Raw genomic sequence first — 25888 nt, forward strand, 5'->3', positions numbered from 1 at the left:
CATGACACAGCATGCAGCTGCTCATTTACATCCAGCAGACACAGCGCAACATTAGCATTCATTTGGAGTTGTGTTGCTGGCCAACTCAGTTTCTCACTGTGTCTGTAGTTGTATCAGTGCTAAAAGAGGCTTAAAGCTCCATACAGTTTATAAGAATTGTAGTCCCATTTATGACCTCGTCATTTTGTATGTTACTCAATCTTTATTGTACCATTGTTACTTGACTTTCTCTTTTTTGGTTTTCCACTAACGATATTACCTTACCACCTCAGGCAAGGTTCCCAGCGAGCTGAGGCGATACTAAAATGTGACATAAGAACTTGGTCATGAGCGTGTCAATACTTCCAGCACAAACCTGCCTTTAGACTACCGTAAATAGTGATCACATTTTATTTTTCACTCAACCCAGATTATATAAAAAAAATTACAGCCAGCTAAAATATGTATACACCACGCCTTTCAATTTAGGAAGTGCAGATGTTCCTCTTTTTGGTTGCCAATGAAAGGCTTCAGTTAGATTCCCCACACACAGCATAGGTTTAAAATCAACATGATATATTGCAAATAACTAATATTAGAGATTTGCAGATTCAAATAAAAATGTAGCTTTTATGCCAAACAACACCTAATGTCTGCAACTGAGATATATTTTATATAAACTATAATTCTTTAAATTCATAAAAAATAAATGCATTTGTTATTTTCAATCGTCAATAAATTCCCCCTCCACTAACCTCCCCAGAGGTAAAGCCAAGCATCTCAATCCTCTGGGTATCATCCAACAGTTTGGCTGCTGTCACAACAGTATCCATTGCATCACTCTCTGGGAAAGTGATTTTCCTGATGCCTTCTGAAACGTTGGGGCTGGGTCTGCTGGAAGAACTTGGTTGCTGTGAGTTTCTGTGCAGATTATAGCCTTGCAAACTTCAACCATTCTTCCATCTTATTTTGTGTTCCCATGATTCTGTTTTCTGCCATGAGCTTTATGAGCACATCAGGCGACTCACTTGAGGGTCAGTGAGAGGACAGAGGAGAGGAACTATTTCCAGGCTTTTCCTCCAAAGGTTGGACAACAACTACAGAGATGAAAATGCTCCTTCAGTTTGCACACCCCCTCAGTGAGGGGTGGACCCAGTCCTCTCTGCTCATTGTAACGCTCACAGAGGGTCTCCTGCCCCATCTAGTGGACTGCTGTTATTGTGATCCATTGATGCACTCATGGTATCTGTCTCTGCTTCACAGGGAACAAAGGGAGACCTCGGGACAAAGGTAAGATTGTTTACCTTTTCATTTTTCTTAAGAGTCCCAACTGTTTAAGGAACTGCTACAAATAAGGGCTGAAGCTCATTAACCATGTTCTGTTCAGGGTCCACCATTTTGGAAATGCTTGACCCCCATAACCCTCTATCCTGAGCCCATGATAGACTATTGTGTTCATTCTGTTTGTATTGATTAGATTTTTTTTTTTTACAAAATCATTTTCTTTAAAGACCCTACAATATTTGTTTGGAGCCACCTTTAATAACTAAACTGAAAAAAATAAACATTGACTTTAATTAAATGTATCATGTCAACAGGTTCCACATAGCATTAGGTTAGTTGAAAGCTATAGTTATTTCAACTTAAGATTATTGCTTTAAACTAACCTTATACAGTTATGTGAAATTTGTTGAAATAAAACATTTAGTTAAAGTCAACTTTTCAGTTTCTTAAGTGTAGTAAATGTTTGTGAACGGCCATTTTGTTCAGACACGCTTTTAACTGGAACCAATAGGCCCTGCTGTCATTTGTGAATATTGAGATCTCCTCCTGTCAGCTCCATGTCAGGACGTGTACTCCTCTCCCCCTGAGCCTTCGCTGTCTGTTGATTTTCTCGTGGTTGAAAGGGTGTGTCTGTTTTAACTGCCCCACCACTTCTCTGAGCTGCTGTTTCATCCACTCTGTAGGGAGATGAAGGGAAGAGGGGTTACCCAGGAGAGAGGGGGGGGAAGGTATAGAGAAAGCTGTGTGTGTGTGTGTGTGTGTGTGTGTGTGTGTGTGTGTGTGGTGTGTGTGTTGGTGTGTGTGTGTGTGTGTGTGTGTTGTGTGTGTGTGTGTGTGTGTGTGGTGTGTGTGTGTGTGTTGTGTGTGTGTGTGTGTGTGTGTGTGTGTGTGTGTGTGTGTGTGTGTGTGTGCGTGCGCGTGCGTGTGCGTGTGCGTGTGCGCGTGCGGCATGTCAAGGTCTGTTCATGCATGGCACGATCACCAACGTGGCCACTGAAGCTTGGGTGATTGAAACTGAGTTGCCATGTTCCTCTCAGAGGACCGGCACTTCTGTCTTTGAACACACACTACCTAAAATCCATCATGGATGTATACATTTAGGAGGACACACAGTTACACTTTATTGGTTTGACTTATATTATGGTAATTATCACAGTTTCAATGTTCAGTTGTGCTTTGAGGCTTTACCTGGCAATAATGCACATCTCACATTTGTTTTTAGGATCTTTTATTTATTTTTTGTCATGATGGATAATCAGGCCAGTTTTTATTGTAGTTTCTTCAAGGTTTGAGTCCTATTAAGTCCAATATAAATATTCAGAGTTAATGAGATTGGACTCTCTTTCTGCCCTTGTTGTTCTTAATACTTCCATTTGGGCCGCTAACTAATTGATATAATAAATCCATGTCCACTTTATGTGGACTACACAGAGGAGTCTTAGTCCCAGCTGACCTGCAGCAGCTCTTCTTTGGCCGCTGCCATGTGTGTGTTTTCTCTATTAAGCCAAACATATGGACAGGTGGGGGAAAGAGGAAGAAAAAGTCAAAAGTGAAAACTTCAAGGAAAGTGAATATTCGTTGGTAGCCACGGGAAAAACTGTTCTGGAAAAAGCTTTTATTATTTAATAACGAAGAGGAAGTGCTTTTGCAGGCCGATTTTTTTATGTGGGTAAGGTCACTTAAGGGGTTGGGCTTCCATCAGCCCAGGGGAAATCTATAACCTAAATGAGCTGGCTGCTGGTGCCCCTTGCCAGACTGAAAATAATGGCCAGGTAGAGGTTCTGGGGAGGGGGGAAACAGATCTGCATGGTGCTGACCACAAATGATGACTTCTCTAAAGCACAGGAAGGAAGCTAACAAAACTACCAACCCAAGTCCCATCTGTCAACCTGGTGAAACACTCTACTACTTCGCTGTAGACTAGACGTGTAATAAGCTCTGTCTTTGAAAGCAGCCTGTGGGAACTGAAACACACGACATCAGAGAGAGTGAATTTTATGACAAAGGACTGTGTGCCAACAAATGCACTTCTTTGAGCAAATGAAAAGCTATCTCGACCTTCTTCCTTTCACTGCAAATGAGAAGCAATGAGCTCCCCAGCTGGAGGAATTACTCTGAGCAAAGGGCAACACGGCAGTTACGTTTTCCAATCACCCACCATGTTGGGTTGTTCTTCACAGTGACCATACATCTGCAACACTTCTTGTTTCAGCTCTATATGAGTACAGTGAAATGAAAAAAAGTACAAACTGATTTTTTTCATTGAATGGATTAATGTCCATTTTTTACTGAAATCATTGAAAAATCATAGCATTTGACTAATATGTTGTTCTTATTTTTATCGAGGATGCTTCCTTGAAGCGTTCTGTTTGGTACATGAACTGTCGTACTGGCATTCTCAGGCCCCTCTTCATAATACCTATAACAATATATATCACAGTATGATGGGCACATTAACGGTTGCAAGAACTCTTTAGGGGATTTTAGGGGAGCAGGATGAACTGCAATGTCTCCGTCGACAGGCGAGAGGAAAGAGGAACGTAATGCAGAAACCAAGGCAGAGCAGTGTGACTGCACTTGTACTGTGTATAATCAGTGAACTGGCTTACTGGCTGAAAAAGCATCCCAACATGCAAACACTGATGACAACTCCTATGACATGAAGGGAACAGTCATACTGAAAGGACAAAGGTCCATATCAAATACATGTTATGCAGTAACATGTCACAATATCATTCATTATTTATATATTTGACAATGAATCTTTCAGTGTAATATATTTTTTATAATATTTGGCCTAAGTGATACTGGCTGAATAACTTTAAAGAGCTCATAACAGCTTTGTACTGTATAAGCACACTGATATATTGGCCTATGCCTAATCCTATCATTCTGTTACCAAGCATCCTGGTTCACTGTCAGTGTACACATGGAACCTGTACATATAAGTCATTAGCAAAGGTCTGGCCGTGAGTAGCTGCGTCTCCATGTCCCTCCTCTAAAGCTCCTTACACACCAAACTGACACCAAAGAACACCAAAGAACACGTCCCGACGGAACGTCGGCTCACGTCGCCTCGCGTCTCTGCGTCTTGGCCATGTTTCGCACTGGAACACACCGCAAAGACTTCAGCCGACGGCCAAGTAGCACACGTACGAACTGCGCATGCGTGAGTGGCAATAACTCTCCTTACCAGCAGGCGGCGGTAGTGTGTATTCGTCATTCAAAAGAGGCAACAACCGGAAGACAGACTGCGTGATAACCGAGAGAAGAAGAACAGACTGCGTGATATAAACAAACAACAAATAGCGTGTGCGTTCCATTTTCACTCTACAGCGAGAAGCTCATGGGGCTTTCCCGAACCTGTGTCGAGAGCTGGAGTTAAATTCAATCTCAGATTTGCCTTCTTAATCGTTTGTTTGGGTCGCTCACTTCCGTTTCGCTTCTCATGCACTGATTCGCTAAGCTGAACAGCCAATCAGAGTGATTTCTTTGGCCGACGGCCTTTGGCCGACAGCCTACCGATTCAACATGTCGAATCGGCGGCGGAAGGTGTCGGCACGGCCGAAAAGACACGACGGTGCAGTACACACCAATCTGAGTAGGGCGACACGACGCTCATCGACGCTCATCGACGCTCATCGACGCCGAAAATCGTCTCGTTGTGTAAGGACCTTTAAACTGAGTTGGCTGCTGTACAAACACAATTAAAACAAGTGCTATATCCCCGGAAGATGATAACACTATTGGTTCAAACTCATGTCTCAATACTTCCCCTTTGAAGTGGAAAACCCGTGTCTGCATGGCTTCAATTAAGAGATTAGCATATTGATAAATCATGACATGGCATGTGAATGTGACATTTAAGCCTACTTTGTGTCACGGAAAGAGAGATGTTAATATAGTTGCATGGTCAAACTTTCCAGAGGAATGCTACAGGCAGATCAAAGAGGGACGCTGCTTCCTGTTTGGGTCAACTGATTGTTGGGGAGCCGCTCTAATGAACCCTCTGTGCATTTTAAGTCATCACCACTCAGGTCCTTCTGGGGGTTTGGAGATCAAGCTATGCTTTCATCTGAACACAAACTAATGTGCACCAGTGGACATTCTGTCGTGATGTGGTCACTCCTACCAAATCTGTCTTAAGACGGACACTTACAGCTCTAATGACACTATTACACCACAACACTCTGATGATGTGCGGTTAGAATTGGAGAGAAGATAAGTTTCCAAGGATACAGTTATAACAATAATAATACCAGAGACTGGATGCTTGTTATATTTTCCCAATGGTTGCCAGGCAGTAGAAGACGCTGGAGTGATAACAATGCTCTCAATAACATATAAATATGTATAATACACTGTACACTGTTTGTGTGGCTGCATGATTCTGGATATTAAGTCGAAATATATCAGTTTAAATGTGCTGGTCTACTTTGCTTTCTGTTAATAACTAAGGGATAATGAACAAATTATAAGAAATTAAATTCAAGTATCAGCAGACACAAAGTTGAGGGCATATTGATTCCACTATAGGGCAAACCGGACTGAAGGAGCTCCCCCCACCAGAGAGCTGTCTGTGGGTGGTGGTCACAGCTGTGACTGCTCATCATCTTTAAACCATTCATCTGAAAGAGCAGCAGCTACACAGATGAGCTGAACGGCTCAAGTGCGTTTCCCTTTCTATTTTTAACGACCACTTTCAGAGAGTTCATCATGCTGTGGCTGCCATTTGACACATGTAATCAGTCACGGTTTTTAATGTTACTGTATACTTTAATATTGAAAGATACAATGGGTCCCTAGCCCCCCAACCCACTTACAAGTACAACCAGACTGAAGGAAACATTTTTTGTAGTTATTTAGCGTTTTGCAGTTCTATAGAGAAGCAGTCCTCTCAAACTAGAGACACACACACCGCTCAGATGTTATCTGGAGTCTTTGTATGCCTCTTTGCATTTCTTTGTAGTTCTTTTGCATGTGGTGTGATTGCGCTTTTCTGCATGTCGTTTTTACTATCTGGAAGAAACAATATCAGCTGTTTTTATTTTCTTCTTTTTCCACCATCTTTTACCTTTTTGCCGTGGTAGGGAGGATCAGGACTCCCGGGCGCTCCTGGGTTCAAGGTGAAGTCAATTCTGAGCTGTGTGGCAGTTATTACACACATTGAGATCAGTGGGTCATAATCATGTTTCTTCCGCTGCAAAGGGCCAGGCTGGCGTCCCTGGGTCCCCTGGCATCCCCGGGAAGAGGGGCTACAGGGTAGGCCTTGAATGGAACGGCACCCCTAACTGTCTGTTGTGCTTCTGTCAGTGGTCTTCACTCCTCTAGTAACTGGACGTCTGTAAAGTCAGATACTCATCAGTGCTTTGTGTGGTGTTGTTTGACTGCCCAAAGCTCCCTGTGTTGTGTTTTACCTTTCTGTGCTGCTGGCCATGCTTCACTTGCCATTACGTGGAGTTCTTTGGTCTTTTTAAGGATGGTATAATTCACATAACTAACTCTATTGTTGACCTTATCATATTTGTCAGTCATCTGTCACTGGATGCTACACATTATCATATGATTCAGTATGAATCAATGTATTGTCTTGGATGTGTTGTGAATTATAATCTCAACTCAAATCCACTAACTATCTCACTAACTCGCTTTGGAGATTTGGAATTCAGCTTGATTTGGGGATCCCATTTTAAGTGTCCCATAAGGGGTTTTGTAATGGAAATGTGAAGTTTTGAGTAAAAGTAATATTGACACAAATATATAATTAACTGGCCAATTAAAAATGATAATAAAACAGTACAGGATTGAGAGAATTTAAATGGACATTAATTACCAGTCAAATAGTTTTTTAATGTCTTTTCGGTAAGCATTCTAATCTATGAACAGTATTTGTAGTATTTACCAAGTACCTTTAAGGGGGCTTTGGTTGCATGCAGCTAAACTGTGTGGAGCGCAACAAATGCCAGAATGCAATCTCAGAGCCCACCTACTGTAGCTTTTACAACTTTTTATCAATTTGGCTTATTGGCTAATTGGCATGACATATTCTCTTAACCCCAACTGTAACTATGAGCTCACACAGAAGAGGAACTCCTGGCCTGGATATCTGCTGGTTTCCCTGGAAACCCAGAGATAATATTTGAAGCCCCCAGAGGCTAAACGCATGTCAGACTGACGATGGACCCGGAGATTGGGTTGATGGTAATAAGGGTTCTGTGTTCAGCCAAGACTTTGTTCTCTATGTACGGCAGGGGGACAAGGGAGAGCCAAGCATTGCTGCCACGGGAATTAAAGGAGAACCGGGTTCCCCAGGACTACCAGGCCAGCTGGGACCCAAGGTAAAGGGAAACCGTTTGGCACTGGGTGCCAATCATAGGTTATTAATTAGCACTGATAATACAACAAATCTACTGCCCTTGGAAGTCACAATATATATTCCTCTTCCAGGGTGACACAGGCAACAAGGGAGACAAGGTAAGACAACAGCATCAGAATTTAAAATACTATCACAAGCTGAGACTGTGGATGGAGGGTCTAAGTGTCATACCTTAACCTCTAGGGGGAAGCAGGACCTGAAGGCTCAGTTGGACCAAGAGTAAGTCAACCCATATATCGATACATAGTACATAAAATATTAATTTTCTAATCAAAATGTTAATGGTTATTGTCTTTCTCTCCTTATAGGGTCTTCCAGGTCCAACTGGGGAGCCAGGAAAGGCTGAAATCCACAACAATGAAAATGTATGTAACTCATATTATATTTCACTTAACTTACATGTATAAAACGTGTAGAATCAAATAAAGACAAATAATAAATCAACAAATTGTATTCCTCCACAGGATATTCGCAACATACCTCTGATGGTAAGAACTTCAAAGCATTTTCATGACATGTGCAGACACAGTACAGTAGAAAAGATCCTTTTGAATGACAACATGTATCCTCCTCTTAGGGCCCCCCTGGATTACCTGGACCTTCAGGCCCCTCTGGAAACAAGGTAGGACATTTAATTAATCATTTAGTTTTATCATCAGAGGATAATTCTGGTAGGAGGCTCTGGGGCAAATCTTGTTGGCCCCTATAAACCAATTAAGGATAACTGGTCCCTGGTTTTTGATGTCAGTTTATTGAATCAGGTGTATTTAAAAAAAACAGTTGCTTGCTTTGCCTTGTGGGTAATAAAGCCTTGGTGTTTCCTCAGGGGGAAGTTGGTCTGCCGGGTGCTCCAGGTGTGGACGGAGATAAGGTAATACCAAACAGTTGAATAGTGACACAATGGTGATCACATGTTGTTAAATTCATCAGCTGTGATGACACATGGAGAGGGTGAATCATGCTCCCGTTTGGAAATGTCTGTAAAGGATGTCTGTTTTCACGTGGATTCCTTCAGGCTCATTAAGTGGGTTTGTGTTTCAGGGACCCAGAGGGAAGCCTGGAGATACTGGTCCTGCAGGCCCAGCCGGTCATGAAGGGCCCAGAGGGGAGAGCGGTGTCATGGGCTTCCCGGGACCCAAAGCAGACAAGGGAGACATGGGTCTATCTGGATCACCTGTGAGTGCCTGTGTTAACCCCCCCCCCCATCACTCACTGCCCGAGGTTCCCGACCAAAGCCCAACCCCACATCTGTCGTTAGCCAGATGGAAGGCTGTGGTTTTCTAATTAGAGACTCACTATCTTGGAAGGGGCCGACCGATGACACTGCGTTTATCTTTTAATTCACTGTGGCATTGATCCCAAATGTGCCCCATATTAAGGGCTATGCTATTTGTAGGCTGGTGTTCCTTTGAGGGAGTCCTTCTGTACGTGTAGGGTTTGGATGGTGTGGCCTCCAATACAGTATATGTTTGGGATGTCTATTCCCTGTGTTATCCTGTTCTGAATGTTTGACAGGTACACTGTAACATTTAATAAGTTGGCAAACTCATGTCCTCACAATAATTAGGTTGAGTAAACTTAGTATTGTGAGTAGGTGTACTGTAACTCACACCTACTGTTTATTCTAAGTGTACTTTAATTAATTTAACAATTACAACTGACGAAAATGTTTTAGATGAATGATACTTCAAAACAATGCTTATTTATTTGATTCTGTGTGCAATACATAATACTAGTTGTATCCTTCCTCAACCTAACCCTTTAAGTTCTACTTGCTCATCATTTCCAAGATTCACCTAATTAAATCAAACCAACTCATTCATGTGAAAGGAGATAATTCTACAACAAATATAATTATATTAGTCAACAACAACAACAATAAATACTTTATCTATAAACAGATTTTGTTAACTAATATTCCCCTTAAAAAACAATGCATTGAGACCACTCATTGGGTTAATTCAGCAGCATTACATTTATTTTCAATCAGCTTAGACCTCTTACCGTGTGAGATATTTACATTGTTGGTATTTATATCTTGCTTTGTTTGTTTATGATTATTTTTGATGTAAAGGGATGAGTGAATAAGAAAAGAAAACAAGAACAAATCATTGAAATAAATCGGCCCTCACACCACTCAGACCCTGAATAGAAAATGCCTTTGTATAAACTGTCTTCCATCCGATCCCACCTTATTCTGAACCTGGACAGTCCCTATGCTGCTGGCGGTCTGCAACGGGCTGTATGGCCCCCCTGTTTTATGGGAATATGTGAAGGACAATGTGCAGTGGTCAGTAATGGAAAGACAACACCTTTACTTAAGTAAAAGTACTAATGCAACCATTTAAAAAGGCTTAATTGCAAATAAAATCCACATTCAGAAACATAATAATAATACAAATAAACGTAAGCAAAATGTACTTTAAATATGTTATATGTGCTTTAACCTGTTAAGCCCGAGAGACCCCGGTACCGGGGCACTGCCGCAACATCTTGCAGGAAACAGTGTCTGAGGGCATGTTCATTTAATAAAACTATGAATGTTTTATATCCATGTAACGAGAAGAAACTCATCTAACTGATCATTTTTATTTATTTTTTCAAAAGAAAACCCACAATGCTAACACTGAGCCTCTGAATTAGCAACGAGCGAAAAATGCTAACACCTTACTGCACCGAAGATCACTCACAAAACCTTATTATTTATCTTTTCACCACATCCAACACATCGATTCACATCGTGAGGTGACACAGAATCTATTGACACCGACATTACCACTGAATTATATGTATTTGCGACGTTATAAGCAAAAACGGACATCAAAACAGGTGACGCTAGGTAGCTAAAAATGCTAACATTTTTACCTTGGCTCTGTAGTCTCTCCAAAGTGGTCTTCAATGGCATTAAAATGATAAAAAACGCTGCTGAAGTTAATCCATAGGTTCATCTAATGTGTCTGTGTCCCTTTGAAATGATTTCTGATAATCCATAAGCATTAAAACTGCTTTTCCGTTTCCAGATGTCAAAGCTAGAGATAGGTTCACTCTGATTGAAAATTACATGCGCGAAGCCCCCACCTTTTCTCTTCACAACGTGTGTGTGTGGGGGACTCCCCCTTCGATTCTATTGGCTCTAACGGTCAGAAAGAGGTGTCAACCATCAAAATCGAGCAAGGGGGGCCAGAGATATGGAAAATCCACCCTAATGACCCCAGAAGTGGTTTCTTTTTGCTAAATCTCTCTAAAAAGGTCAAATGTCACTTGTTTCGCATCAATCTTGATACAGGGTACTTATTATATGTTGTACTTTGGATTCCTAAAGCTTTTAGTCTACTGACTCATCATCCAAGGGTGGTTTTCACTATAAGTAAAAAATAATTTTTGGACGGACACTATAATTTACAGTTTTTTACTATGTAAAATCTGAATTTTCTTTAAAATAAAAAACATCTATATTGATTCTGACTTTTCTACATCCAACTCACAGGTTTATCATTACTTTGAGAAAAAAGATGATTAATTTAACCCTTTTAGAAGGGAAGATATGGTCATTTGTTCTGCGAATGTCATTTTCGAGCCTGAGACCTGAAAAACAGGATCAGGGCTTAACAGGTTAAAAAATAAAATGTGTCATACCAGCCCCTCATTTTGTATATAATATGTAAAAGAAACGAATCCATTTGTTAGTAGCATTGTCATTTTGATTTTAAGCCCCCTATACTATTAAAAATAGTTTGTAATGTGATATGATTTCATCAAATGTTTTTGGTGAAAATATGACTTATATGTAACAAAGAAAAATCAACCTTTTTGACCAAAAGAGCAATTTTCCCCCCTTTTCCACCCATTTTTTTTGTCTGGAGCCGCAAAACATATTTGATAGATTGATTGCTTATAACGTTGTATATATTGGGTACCACTTTACAATAAGACTACCCTTATAAAGGATTCATAAAGGGTTTATAATTAAGTTATGAATTAGGTTGCAAACACTTTATTAATCATTAAGAACCATTTATAAACCAGTTCTAACATAGTTTTCATACATCAACACAGGCTCACTATTTGGCAAGATGACTAAGCCTTATATTGGCTACCTAGCTTACTTCATCTTCTTCATCAGCCAGCATCCTTGGTATCTGTTGTTCACTGAGTGGATTCCCCCCCCCTTCCATCTTGATGTTTCTTGGCATCTTTTTATGACCATTTATTTATGAGTTACTAACATTTATAACTGCCAAAAGGGAGCCCTGTAAAGTGTTAAACAAATCACCATTTATGAATGAGTTACTACCATTTATAATTTATAATTTGTATTGTAAAGTGTTAAACAAATCACCATTTATTAATGAGTTACTACCATTTATAATTTGTTTAAGTTATATTAAGCCTTAAAGTTATGCATAAATGAGGGCGTGGTCACATTGAGTGACAGGTCATTCCAGGTACTGCTGCTGTTAGCTTTATGCTCTGCTAGCAGCTCTGTGATGCTACAGGGACTCTGCCTGCTCAACTCATCCAGGGAACATAACTTGAACTCTGCCATGTTTGTTGTGCTGGTGCCTTGTGGACTATTCTTCATGCTTACATCGCACTATTGTGACTCGCTCCGCGTTTAAAACAGACGGTGCATGAATGCAGTTTTACGGTAAGTGAAATTCGAGGACTTTATTTATGTGTTGCTTATGTTTTTAGTCAGCTAACGTTAATGAATGTTAAGGCTTGGGTTAGCATGTAGTAAGCAAGTGGTAGCTTCATCTGTGCTAACAATGCTAATCGTAGCCTCCAAGTTAAAACGTAATAGAGAAGTGTTAAGCATTAAGTGGGATAATACTGTAGAACAAACGGCTTCTGTTTGAGGTTGGTAAAAATAAGTTAATCCTTGTAAGTTAGAGAGATACTTTATTAGGTAGGTAACTTTATGCATCGCTAAGGTTCATTTAAAGGGCCCATGTCATGCTTTTCCGGTTATTACCCGTCCCCTTGTGTGTTATGAAGGTTTTTATGCATGTAAACGGTCTGCAGAGTCAAAAACCCTTAAAGTACACCCTGTAGCGAGTAAAACTCTAACACAGACCTCCCCAAAACGCCTCGTTGGAGATTTCTCATGTTCTTCCTGGGCATCGTGACGTCTGGATACCCAGTAGCCACGCCCAGAGCTATGACGCGATACGGTCATAAGCTACAACCAGCCGTTAAAGGCAGAGAGTGAAATTCAGTGAATACACGTAGTTTACAGAGATGCTGTATGAGAAACCAATGTGAGTTTGGAAAAATGCACAGTATAAATCTATTCTAGTAGTCAACAATGGAATTATGATCAGTGGAAATGGCCATGACATGGGCCCTTTAAATTAGCTATGATCGATTATGTAGACAAGCTAACGTCAAAGTAGTGTTGAAGAGTGGCGTAGTGTATGTGAAATTAACCTCACAATAAGATGTGTGTATATTACAAATATTAATGTAATTTCTCAAGATGATTACTTAGATATTACAATATGGTTGGTTGAGCTGGAGTTCATTATTGAGCTTACACGTTAACGTCACAGTCATATCTGAAGAACGAACACAAACCTTGTTCTTTTTATTAATTGTATTACCAAATTGGTATCAAATAAATAGTAAACTATTTTATTTGAGTATTCCTATGTTCGGCAGTTAGAGATGGGCTTTTTTGTATAAGAGAATACTTTTTCTTTTTTTTTTAAATCAATATGGACCATTACTGTATAATTATCCTTAACTTATGTTATACAGTGCACCTAATAAACAAGTATGGCATTTTTTTTTTTTAACTATGATGATGTTATGATTTATTTTTTGTTAGTATGCACGTGGACGCTTTGGACGTACCTGGAGAAGGAAGAAATGGGTCTTCGGAATGATGGGAGTTAAAGACAAAAGCGGAGACTAGTGTTGAAACTAATGGAGAAACGATCAAGACGCCACCTTGTCCCTCTGATTAGACGGCATGTTAAGTCAGGAAGTAGCATTATTAGTGATGAGTGGAGGGCATACAGGAGAGGGCTGAGTAACATGGGGTCCAACCACTACACCATAAACCACAGAAGGTGGTTGGTGAACCCCCAGACTGGCAGTCATACCCAACATAATGAAAGAGCTTGGTCGACCGTCAAAGGACATGTCCGTAGACTGAGAGGAAACCGTACAGAGAGTTTGTTGGAGGAACACCTCAAGGTTCTTGAATGGTCATCTTGGCTTGGCTCTGCTCATCCTGATGGACTGCTTGGACGCTTGTTCAAGGATATACACAAAGCCTTTCCAGTCTGAGTACCATTATGTCTTACCAAGTCTTTCATTTATGTCTGAGAAAAGCTTTTATGTTTAAATATGTGTATCAGTCATACAGTACTAAATAGTCATTATTTTGAGTCCTGATTTTCTTCATGTGCGAATAAAATGTTTTGCTTGGTTCTGTTGCATCTTACTTTGCATTTCATGTGAAAAATGTGTATTAGGTAAGCGTGAATGTTATAACCCATTCATAAATGGACATGTGTATTAAACTTAAAAACAACGCACCCTTTCAGTAGTTATAAATGGTAGTGACTCATTAATAAATGGTGATGTGTTTCACACTTTACAATAAGGCTCCCTTTTACCAATTATAAATGTTAGTAACTCATTCATAAATGGTCAAGAAACATCAAGATGGAAGGGGGGGAATCAACTCAGTGAACAACAGATACCAAGGATGCTGACTGATGAAGAAGACGAAGTAAGCTAGGTAGCCAATATAAGGCTTAGCAGTACAGATAAATGTGGGCTCACTATTTGGCAAGCAACCGGTCACAGTTGCCCTGTTTATCTCATGTCTTATAAAAGCTTATTAATGATTTATAAAGTGTTCACAACCTAATTAATAAATGACTCACAAACTATTCGTAAACCCTTTATAAGGGTATGTCTTATTGTAAAGTGGTACCAAGAACTCTTATAAGGAGAATTAAAAAAAAATACACAGGCCTACTTTAAAATAAATCAACACAGCACTTGGGGAGTCCTCTGCACATTTGAAGAAAATTAATATAATTCAAATGGGCCCACTTTGAAATAAATAAAACATATAGCTGCACCCTAAAAAGAGTTAACTGATTGAATTATGACTGAAGATCGTCAGCTGTCTTCCTCTTCCGTGTTTCTCCTCCAATGCGTAAAGGCTACAGCACCTTTGACAACTTCTCTCCACATATCAAACATACCGGTAAGCCAGCATCGTTTGCTGTGAAAGCAGATAACTCTGTCCACGCAGAATTAAACCCTCTGTGTTCCTCCCATACTTTTATTTTCTATGATTTATCCATAGTTCGCTCATCGAGCCGGGGGTCAGGTTATTCGCCTCAAGAAAAGGCGCTGGCGCGGGACCGTAGCAGGATGTGACGCATATTTTAGTTGACCTAATTAAAACCGTTTTGTTTTTTTAAATGTATGTTTCACAGTATCACTTCAAAATACAAGATACGAAACATTTTCAACCGTGCAACAAAATATAAATAGTCCTACAAATATATTTATTTTATTTCCTTCTTATTTTTGTCTAAGCTCAAGGGAGCCAGAGCAGAGGGCTTAAAGAGCTGCATGCGGCTCGAGAGCCGCGGGTTGCAGACCCCTGCATTAGCATAACAATGAAAAAACTTGAGTAAGAAAGTACTTCAAACTGTTGAAAGAATGAAACTCTGGATGAAACTGAAGAGCATGTCATTAGACCATACAGTGCAGGTAAAGGCATCTGCTGTCATCGTGATGTCCATTTCCCTTTTCTTGTTCTGTAGGGTTTAGATGGCCCTACGGGTGAAAAGGGGGCCAGAGGGGCCCTTGGCCCCATTGGATTACCTGGCTCAATGGTACGCAGTGGGCCCTCAGCCTGCATCTTGCTGGATGCAGAGTCTGACCTGGCAAGGGGGGAACCGTTTAAATGTTTCGTATTCACCCCATTGCTGCTGAGTGTTCACGTATTGTTTATCTGACCAGGGAATATATGAGCAGAGTGATGACTGCTGTGTCTCTCACCACACAGGGTCCTAAAGGAGAGCCTGGAGAAGGAGCCAGGTCAGAGATGGTAAGGGTCAGTCATTCAGTCAGGTGTGATTAGTGCTCCTCATGGTGAATTACAACACTAAATGTTGCTTGTGTGTGTGTCTGTAGATGTATTGTCCTCCAGGGCCCGCCGGACCCCCAGGACCAGTGGGGCCAGCCGTGAGTCAAACATGTCATTCCCTCCTGAAACTTAACTGCAAAAAAACAATGAAATAAAATAGGATAATTCAATAGAAATGGTGTGCACAGACACTGGCTGAGAAACAGACTGTCAGTAATGCTGCTGCTTTTGTTCCATCCAGGGAACTCAAGGATTCTCAGGGCCTAAGGTGAGATGTTGTTCCTATAAACTCATATGTAACAGCTGCTCATTATATTCAATCTGCCTCCATTTACATCGTACCGTAGCCATTCAGAGCATGGGAGAGTAATGATTGGACTGTACCATGTGCTTTCTCTCAGGGGGAGCTAGGCATAGGCATCAGAGGAGAAAAGGGAGCGACGGGTCTCAAGGGCGACAAGGGGGACAGAGGCCATCTCGGACTTCCTGTAAGTACTCTGTACTTCCTGTCTGTTCATAAGTCTCGGAAATCCTTGACTTCCATTTTTTACATGTTATATAAAAAAAAATTTAAACATTTGAATGCAATGTTGAGTATTTTAGAGATGATATCACTGCATCAGTACAGAAATGTGAGCATTACTCAGTGTTAACCTTACAAAGCCTTACGTTTTTAACCGTAGTTTATGCATTTGTTACTGACCAGATTCATGTCTCAGATGTCTGCTTCTATGTCGTCTTAACCCTGTTCAAATGTTGCATGGGGGTGCAGATTGTTTCCAAAGAAGTAAATAATCAACATAAAACTCCATATACATGTTATTGCTTTTATTTTACTTTTTTATTCAAAATTATTTTAAAATACTTTTTCTTTTATACTCTTTAAAATGCTGTCTATCACTTTGGGTTTCTATTCGTATTCTTTGTTTACACTCACATTCAGGAATCCTTTATAGACTGCATACTGTCTGTATCGTCCATGTCCACGTCCACTCGGAGGGACCAAATATGAATGATGTGGTTGTGATAGCAATAAGTGTCACATCATTGAACAGAAAAATACAACAAAAAGTAAAGAACACAATAGATTTTCGGGGGGGGGGAACTAAAACCTGACCCACACAATGCAGAGTTTCCTCCTGTCTGAGTATCATTAGGGACTAGCTGAAATGACTAGCCAACAGATGTGGAGAAAGTAGTCATATCCTTTACTTAAGTCAAAGTTCTAATAACACGCTTTAAATAATACTCCATTACAGTTATAAATGTTACTTAAAGGTGGGGTAGGTAAGTTTGAGAAACCGGCTCGAGATCGCTAGATTTTGAAAATACACAACCGGAGAAAATCTGCCACTTCCTTATAGAGCCCCTCCTCCAACACACACGAACGCGCACATGACCAATGAGGGCACGAGATAAGTTTGTGCACAGATGGAAGGCTGACAGGCAGGTAGGCCATCCAGTTATTTTAGCCGGGCCGGCTAAAATGATTGGTCGTGCTTTTTACAGTATTACGGCTTCCACAGATTACATTTTTTTATGGATTTTTTGTCAAAGCACTTAAGATATTCATTGCTATCGGGATGTTAAGAGCATTCCATGGAATATAACAAAAAGTGTATCTCGAGCCGGTTTCTCAAACTTACCTACCCTACCTTTAAGTAAAAGTATTTGCGTTTTTTAACATAATCGTACTCAAGTATCAAAAGTAGAAGTACTGATTGTGCAGGGTGGGTTTTTATTATTATAGAATATTTTGTTATTATTATTAGAAAATGTTAGAGTTTTATAATGCTGTCATCGTGGGGCAAATGTCGGATACTATGTGTACTACTGAGTAGATTAGTTGTATATATATACCATATAAACAAAAGTTGTTATTAATGTAAAAAGTACCTAAGTAACTAAATAAATCAACTCAATAAATGTAGTGGGTTATAAAGCACAATAATTCCTTTTGAGAAGTTATGAAGCTGAAATATAAAGTAGCGTAAAGGGAAATATTCAAGTAAAGTACAAGTTGCCCAAAACTATATTTGAGCAGTACTTGAATAAATGTACTTAGTTACAGTACATTCCACTACTACTAGCTAATTAGCAGAAACTTGCTAGAGGAAATGTTTTGATTAAAGACATGAAACCGTTGTGAGGTGTTTCAGTAGGAACCTATGGGCCGCAGATCCAACATCATCCGTGCTCTGAACAAAGTGAAACTTCAATTAAATGTATTATGTCAACAGATTTCCAATACCTGTATTAGGTCAGTTGAAAGCAATAACTTTAAGTTGAACCTAATATTTTATAAGTCAACGTTTGACTTTTGTCAGTGTGGAAGACATGACTCACATTACTGTTACTCACTTCACCTTCACCCCCACCACCTCCACCACCCTTCATTTGTCATCATCTGAATGTGTTTTTGATGTCACCTGAGTCACAGCTTCACTCACCTTCCCATCCCCACCCCCCTACCCCCACCTTCCTCCCACCATCTCCCCCATCACCTCTGCTCTCTAACTGTGTACGGCGCTATACAGGGGGCTCATGGGTTAGACGGCAGACCTGGTCCAGTGGTGAGTGGCGCAAGTCCGGTTCCGGCCCCCCACCCTTCTTCCTTCTCTTCCTCCTCCTCCACCCCCTGCTACAGCTTGCTTGTGTCTGCCATGTCTGCTCGTCTGTCCGCTCGCTCTCCTGCTTCCCATGCTTGTCTCGTCTCTTTTCCTTCCTGATGTGTCTCTGAGGACGGGCTGTTCAGGGGGGGTTCTGAGGATGCACTGGCATGAGACTGTTTGTTCAGAGAAACAAGGCAACTCCAAACTGCAACTCTTCCCACGCAGATGTTCCACATTAAAGCCTTCCAGTGGTTCAATGAGCATGATGCCACCCTCACTCTCTGAATCAGAATCAGAAATCCTTTATTCATCCGACAGTGGAAGAATGGACATTAGCCCATAAGGTAGGCAGCGAAGAAATGTGCACATAAATCTGATCGGGTATCTTCTATAGAGGTGGAAGGAGTATCCAGATGCTTTACTTACTTTACCAATACATTATGTGACATTTCTAGAAAATGTTGTTGCATCAAGTAGACACAGTTCTGATTTAATTCTTGTAAAATATTTAAATTATTTGAATCTTTTGTGACTTTAAGAGTTAGTCCACTAGTTTAATTTTAGAGATGCATTTTGTTAAAAGTAGCTAAAGCTGTAGTTGAGTAAAATAACATTATTTCCCTTTTAATTGTAGTGGAGTAGAAGTATAAAGTAGCATAACATGGAAGTACTCAAGTAAAGTACAAGTACCTCAAAATTCTACTGAATTGCAGTACTCACTTAAATCTATTCAGTTACTTCCCTCCTCTGATCTTTTATTTCAAGTTCTAAATACTAACTTTTAAAGAAAATGCTTTTTATGAATACAGTAAGACAGAAATATGACTGAACTAGAGATTTTTTTTTATTAGAGCGCTACGGGAAAATCCCTATAATCAGTAGGTATCTTCACCAGTGTTTTCGTGTTGTCTGATACCAGACATCATGTCAGTGTACCCTCAGTCCTCAGTCCGGCCTCAGATCCTGTTTCAGCTGGGCTGCACACTGCCATTAAGAACCGATCCAGAAGGAGCATGCAGAGATGCTGCATGTTGACATGTCTTCAGTGAATCTGGACAGCTGTACTTAGTGTACGTGGATATGCCTGAGATGCAGGGTCTTCCTCTCCCAGCCTGACGCTGCTTCGACAGATGCAGCTGTTCACATTTCATTCATTTCCCCTGATTGTAACAGCAGTTTGGTCAGTACTTCAACAAGCTTGGTGTGTAAATGCTACAGGTGTCAGGACAGAAAAGTGTCCTAACCTTTTTTGAAAATATCCTTCATCCAAATGGTCCATCTTTTAATTGACACCAAAGCTTGTTGATTTACTGACATGAGACATTTAGTGATGATATTTTCCTGGTACTATTATATGTGTTTCTGCTAACATGTATATATTTCCCATGTTCTGTTTTAAAGGGTCTAATAGGACCAGCAGGTGTTTCAGGACCCGCAGGACCAAAGGGAGAGAGAGTGAGTATCTTTGGTGTGTTTCTCACATGAATATATTTTTAAATAAATACAGTTATAGGAAATGATATGCTTTGGTTTTGTTCTCATCACTTCAGGCTGAAAAGGGAGATGCAGGATTGCCAGGACCAATCGGGCCTCAAGGCATCCCTGTAAGTCTGAAATTACTTTAAAAAAGTTGATCACAGCGGCGAGCATCTCTTTGCTCATTGGAAGCATCTTGCTCAAACCATCAACCCAAAACAACCAGCCAAAAACATTCACCTGCTGGAGACCATGACAACAGCCTTTGTTTCTCTAGTTATTGCTATACCACAATCTCCCTAAGAGTTCTAACAATTTAAAATTCACTTTGAGATGCGGGATATATTTGTTTTCCTTTCATGTCTTACATCATATTTTTCTTTAAACAATAAATATACTGAGAATGCTTGCACATAGAGGCAAACATATGGTGGGAGGCTAAGCAGGGTGAAACCTTATCCTGCTTGCAGTCAGACATCTTGTGGTAGCAGTAGCACTGCAGTCAGACATCTTGTGGTAGCAGTAGCACTGCAGTCAGACATCTTGTAGCAGTCAGACATCTTGTGGTAGCACTGCAGTCAGACATCTTGTGGTAGCACTGCAGTCAGACATCTTGTGGTAGCACTGCAGTCAGACATCTTGTAGCAGTCAGACATCTTGTGGTAGCACTGCAGTCAGACATCTTGTAGCAGTCAGACATCTTATGGTAGCACTGCAGTCAGACATCTTGTAGCAGTCAGACATCTTGTGGTAGCACTGCAGTCAGACATCTTGTAGCAGTCAGACATATTGTGGTAGCACTGCAGTCAGACATCTTGTAGCAGTCAGACATCTTGTGGTAGCACTGCAGTCAGACATCTTGTAGCAGTCAGACATCTTATGGTAGCACTGCAGTCAGACATTTTGTAGCAGTCAGACATCTTGTGGTAGCACTGCAGTCAGACATCTTGTAGCAGTCAGACATCTTGTGGTAGCACTGCAGTCAGACATCTTGTAGCAGTCAGACATCTTATGGTAGCACTGCAGTCAGACCAACCTGGTCTCACCAGAATGCGTGACTCCACCACGACTCCTTAACACCGCATTGCGTGGTGGAGTCACGAACTTTGCTACATTTACGTGTCTGCACCACGCAAACAACCCCAATGTAAAGTGAATGAGGCTCCTTTGTCGTGGTGCACACACGCATTTCTACAACGTCCAGCAGTGAGCTTTTATTCTATAAAACGTTTTTAAAATCTACTTTATAGCTTGTAGTAACTCACAGGAGGCTTCTTTCATTTTATTTGTATTCATAATAATTTTTTTTTTTCGTCAGAATGTATTATGGTGCATTATTCACCAATGTTTGTTCTCAAAAAACAATGCATTGTGTGTAATACAACTGTGATTTTTATTAAATTAGTTCGTTTTTAAGGAAGGCCAGAGCTTCAGCTGTGTCAAAGAGATTGTTCCCTTTAGTTAACGTTATTTAAAAGATAATTATATTCCTATTTGATCAAGTACCCTTTATTGTATTACGGACCCAAAGAGCTGAGTGTCCATTCCCATTGGATAACGGAGCATTTTACACCCGGAAGTAAGTATTCTCCTTACTGTCCATTGATTTTATTTACAGTGATATCTGCACTACTCATCAACTCAAAAACACCAGATTATCCTTGTTAATTACACAACATTGATTGGTTTAAATTGTGTACAATGCTTTTGTATTTTCCCCTTTCGATTCGGAGAAACAAATATGTTTTCGGAGTGTGTGGATGGTAGAAGACACTACACTACCCAGAATCCTCAGCTATTGTTCCGCTTTGCCTCAAGCTCTGTGATTGGTTGACCTCCAACTGCATTCCAATGAAAAAAACGTTTCGTAAAAGATCAAACCATACTTTATTCAGCAGTGCTTGCTTTACTCTTTGAAAGTCATCACATGAATGCATTGTAATGAATGGTTTGGCTGCATTAAACATTACACATCTGTCGTAGTTCTTTATTTATCTACAGAGCTCGGGCCTCAGAATAGACCGGAAACTATTCTTTTACCGTTCTATTTTAATTTCACAATAAAGTGAGTATTTGTTTTGATATTATTGTTTTTTATTAACTACTAGACCGCTGGGTCATGTTAAGACCATCTTTTCTGTGTTGCTGTGGGTTTTTTACATCGCTTTTGTGTTACAAATATCAAAACAATAACAGAATATATCCGTCGTAAACTAAACCAGAAACAGCAGTATATTTTATTTTGTTAACACTGTAAACTTGACAGCTTTTTAACCCGCACCTCCTACTGGTTAAAGCACGTTATTACACGTTTAGAGTAATGCAATGCAGGTAGATTGTGTTGCTTTTTAATGACTGTTTTAAAATGCCTTTTTCTTAATGTCTTTCATTTTTGTAAAGCACTTTTGAATGTGTTATATCTGATGAAAACATTTAAATATTAAGAGTACATACTCTTAATATAGTGGGAAAGTGGAAGGTCAATGATATAAATAATATAGAATAGAAAATATCAAGAAGATACTGTAAGTGATCTTTACAATAAAACAGTTTAGTGCCTGATAGGAGGATGTGCAAAACAGACAAACTAATAAGGCTTTATTTAAACATTAAAGAATACTTTAGGTTAAGGTCTTCTTTTAAATAAGAAAAAAGCTTTGGGGGTATCTACAGATATTAAGCCTGACAAAGTACTTAACGTCTAATATATTGCATGGTTTGTTTTGGAACTTGACAATCAACTTTCCTTCAATGTTAACTATGTTGAAGCACTTATTTTAACTGATATTATACATATTAATTATACTCTTATAAGATGTATGTAGATAGTATAAGAAATGTGCAGAATATGTTTAATGGTGGAGGTACACAGATATCGATAGATGTCTTGTGATGCACTGTTGATGAACCTGTGACCCAAGTGTTTCATTCATTGCATAACTACACCGTAGTTGTGTATATGATATGTCAATAAACCTTAGAAAATCTTGAAATCTTGAAAGGGATGTGCAAAATAGCCATTATATACAGTTTTTAATTAACTATTAGTAGAGAATAACGAGTAATGAATATGCTTTATAGGGATCTGCAGATAAATATTTAGTCTTCTCAAGCACCCACTACCAAATATCTCGCCTGATTGTTGGCTGAATTCACTGAATTTTACTCAGGTGTAACTAAAGTCTGATTTAAGGGTTGTTTATATTTCACATCATTAATCCAAATCTGTAAAGTAACTAAAATAAATGTAGTGGAGTAAAAATAACAGGTTAACCTTAAAGAAAGCCCTCAGGATTAAAAAAGACCCCCATCACCCCACAAACTGTTCTGTCTGCTGCCGTCTGGCAGGCGGTACCGCAGCATCCGGACTAAAACCACCAGACTCAGGGACAGTTTCATCCCACAGGCCAGAAGACTATTAAACACCTGAACTTAGAAACAACATCCATAACATTCATCTGGCTGCTACTTAGAAATTATTTATCTAATATATCATATTCCAATCACTTGTATATAGACTCGTATTGCACTAGTTCACTTTTTACTATTTTACTATTTTTCTTTTTGTATTTACTTGCACTGTTTGTTCTGTGTAGCCTATCTGTTTTATTGTGTTGCACTGTTGGAGGAGCCTGTGACCTAAGGGGGGGGGGGGGGGGGTAGGACACGTTCTAAGCACATGGTGTAGTCCCATAGCTGAGGATTCTGGGTAGTGTAGTGTCTTCAGCCATCCACACACTACGAACAAATATTTGTTTCTCCGAATCGAAAGGGGAAAATACAAAAGCATTGTACACAATTTAAACCAATCAATGTTGTGTAATTAACAAGGATAATCTGGTGTTTTTGAGTTGATGAGTAGTGCAGATATCACTGTAAATAAAATCAATGGACAGTAAGGAGAATACTTACTTCCGGGTGTAAAATGCTCCGTTATCCAATGGGAATGGACGCTCAGCTCTTTGGGTCCGTAATACAATAAAGGGTACTTGATCAAATAGGAATATAATTATCTTTTAAATAACGTTAACTAAAGGGAACAATCTCTTTGACACAGCTGAAGCTCTGGCCTTCCTTAAAAACGAACTAATTTAATAAAAATCACAGTTGTATTACACACAATGCATTGTTTTTTGAGAACAAACATTGGTGAATAATGCACCATAATACATTCTGACGGGAAAAAAAAATTATTATGAATACAAATAAAATAAAAGAAGCCTCCTGTGAGTTACTACAAGCTATAAAGTAGATTTTAAAAACGTTTTATAGAATAAAAGCTCACTGCTGGACGTTGTAGAAATGCGTGTGTGCACCACGACAAAGGAGCCTCATTCACTTTACATTGGGGTTGTTTGCGTGGTGCAGACACGTAAATGTAGCAAAGTTCGTGACTCCACCACGCAATGCGGTGTTAAGGAGTCGTGGTGGAGTCACGCATTCTGGTGAGACCAGGTTGAGTCAGACATCTTGTAGCAGTCAGACATCTTATGGTAGCACTGCAGTCAGACATCTTGTAGCAGTCAGACATCTTGTGGTAGCACTGCAGTCAGACATCTTGTAGCAGTCAGACATATTGTGGTAGCACTGCAGTCAGACATCTTGTAGCAGTCAGATATCTTGTAGCAGTCAGACATCTTGTAGCAGTCAGACATCTTATGGTAGCACTGCAGTCAGACATCTTGTAGCAGTCAGACATCTTGTGGTAGCACTGCAGTCAGACATCTTGTAGCAGTCAGACATATTGTGGTAGCACTGCAGTCAGACATCTTGTAGCAGTCAGACATCTTGTGGTAGCACTGCAGTCAGACATCTTGTAGCAGTCAGACATCTTATGGTAGCACTGCAGTCAGACATCTTGTAGCAGTCAGACATCTTGTGGTAGCACTGCAGTCAGACATCTTGTAGCAGTCAGACATCTTATGGTAGCACTGCAGTCAGACATCTTGTAGCAGTCAGACATCTTATGGTACCACTGCAGTCAGACATCTTGTAGCAGTCAGACATCTTGTGGTAGCACTGCAGTCAGACATCTTGTAGCAGTCAGACATATTGTGGTAGCACTGCAGTCAGACATCTTGTAGCAGTCAGACATCTTGTAGCAGTCAGACATATTGTGGTAGCACTGCAGTCAGACATCTTGTAGCAGTCAGACATCTTGTGGTAGCACTGCAGTCAGACATATTGTAGCAGTCAGACATATTGTGATAGCACTGCAGTCAGACATCTTGTAGCAGTCAGACATCTTGTGGTAGCACTGCAGTCAGACATCTTGTAGCAGTCAGATATCTTGTTGCTTGCACAGTTTTCCCTGCGCTCCAGCTCCTCTCACAGTCAGGTTGCTTCTCTGCATCTGAAACTTCTGCTCCCAGAGTTCTCCTCTGCTCTTGGATCAGTGTAATAATAATGCATAACCCTTGCAAAAGTCCTCAACCAATAGAATGCCAGTTAAAGTCTTGACCGATTAAAGGATTCCTTGCTCTTTTTTGCCCCGTTTGTAAAAGAAAATGACGTGTGCAGTGTATAAATAATCGTTACATATCATAACTAAAGCCTTGAAAGGTGGATGTGGGTAAATGAGCCTGCTGGAGGGGTAACCCCCCACCCCCCCCCCCCCTCCAGGGCCGCTCTGAAACTAGATTGAACACACTCTCTGAAACGACTTGTTATAACATTGAATTGTAGATCTGTTTTATATTTATATAAAAGAAAAAATGAGCCTGTGTGCATCAGAAATATTTGATTGAAGTTTTTTTTATGTGTGGATTTTATTTGTATGTTTGCATTACAATGACTATGTTTGTGTGCATTTACATTGACTTTTCAGTAGAGAGTAATTTATATATTTAATTAACCAAAAAATGTTTATAAATCCTTCTGTGTGCAGTTTGTAATATTAAACTGATCTGGCCCTGCAGGCTTTACATCGCCTCGCGGCAAAAGGTCCACCAGTATTTTCCTGTGTCATTTTTCACATTGTTCACACGGCCAACAATGGCAAGCAAGCATATTTCCCAATGTGTGGCAAATACTCACAGC

At 40.1% G+C, this 25888-nt stretch overlaps 1 protein-coding gene across 1 annotated transcript in view; it reads left to right on the plus strand.

The window, feature by feature from the left end:
* col13a1 (collagen, type XIII, alpha 1) overlaps nucleotides 1–25888 on the plus strand; it is a 130989-nt gene that overhangs the window by 91651 nt on the left and 13450 nt on the right. Inside the window, exons 18-35 of the mRNA XM_034142180.1 lie at nucleotides 1243–1269; nucleotides 6354–6389; nucleotides 6472–6525; nucleotides 7515–7601; nucleotides 7711–7737; nucleotides 7823–7858; nucleotides 7948–8004; nucleotides 8104–8127; nucleotides 8217–8261; nucleotides 8466–8510; nucleotides 8681–8815; nucleotides 15436–15507; nucleotides 15681–15722; nucleotides 15809–15859; nucleotides 16003–16029; nucleotides 16163–16249; nucleotides 19775–19828; nucleotides 19924–19977. Coding sequence (XP_033998071.1) covers nucleotides 1243–1269; nucleotides 6354–6389; nucleotides 6472–6525; nucleotides 7515–7601; nucleotides 7711–7737; nucleotides 7823–7858; nucleotides 7948–8004; nucleotides 8104–8127; nucleotides 8217–8261; nucleotides 8466–8510; nucleotides 8681–8815; nucleotides 15436–15507; nucleotides 15681–15722; nucleotides 15809–15859; nucleotides 16003–16029; nucleotides 16163–16249; nucleotides 19775–19828; nucleotides 19924–19977 — 960 coding nt within the window. The remainder of the gene's footprint in view (nucleotides 1–1242; nucleotides 1270–6353; nucleotides 6390–6471; nucleotides 6526–7514; nucleotides 7602–7710; nucleotides 7738–7822; nucleotides 7859–7947; nucleotides 8005–8103; nucleotides 8128–8216; nucleotides 8262–8465; nucleotides 8511–8680; nucleotides 8816–15435; nucleotides 15508–15680; nucleotides 15723–15808; nucleotides 15860–16002; nucleotides 16030–16162; nucleotides 16250–19774; nucleotides 19829–19923; nucleotides 19978–25888) is intronic.

Source organism: Trematomus bernacchii, unplaced genomic scaffold, assembly GCF_902827165.1.
Source record: "Trematomus bernacchii unplaced genomic scaffold, fTreBer1.1, whole genome shotgun sequence".
Classification (NCBI taxonomy): Eukaryota; Metazoa; Chordata; class Actinopteri; order Perciformes; family Nototheniidae; genus Trematomus; species Trematomus bernacchii.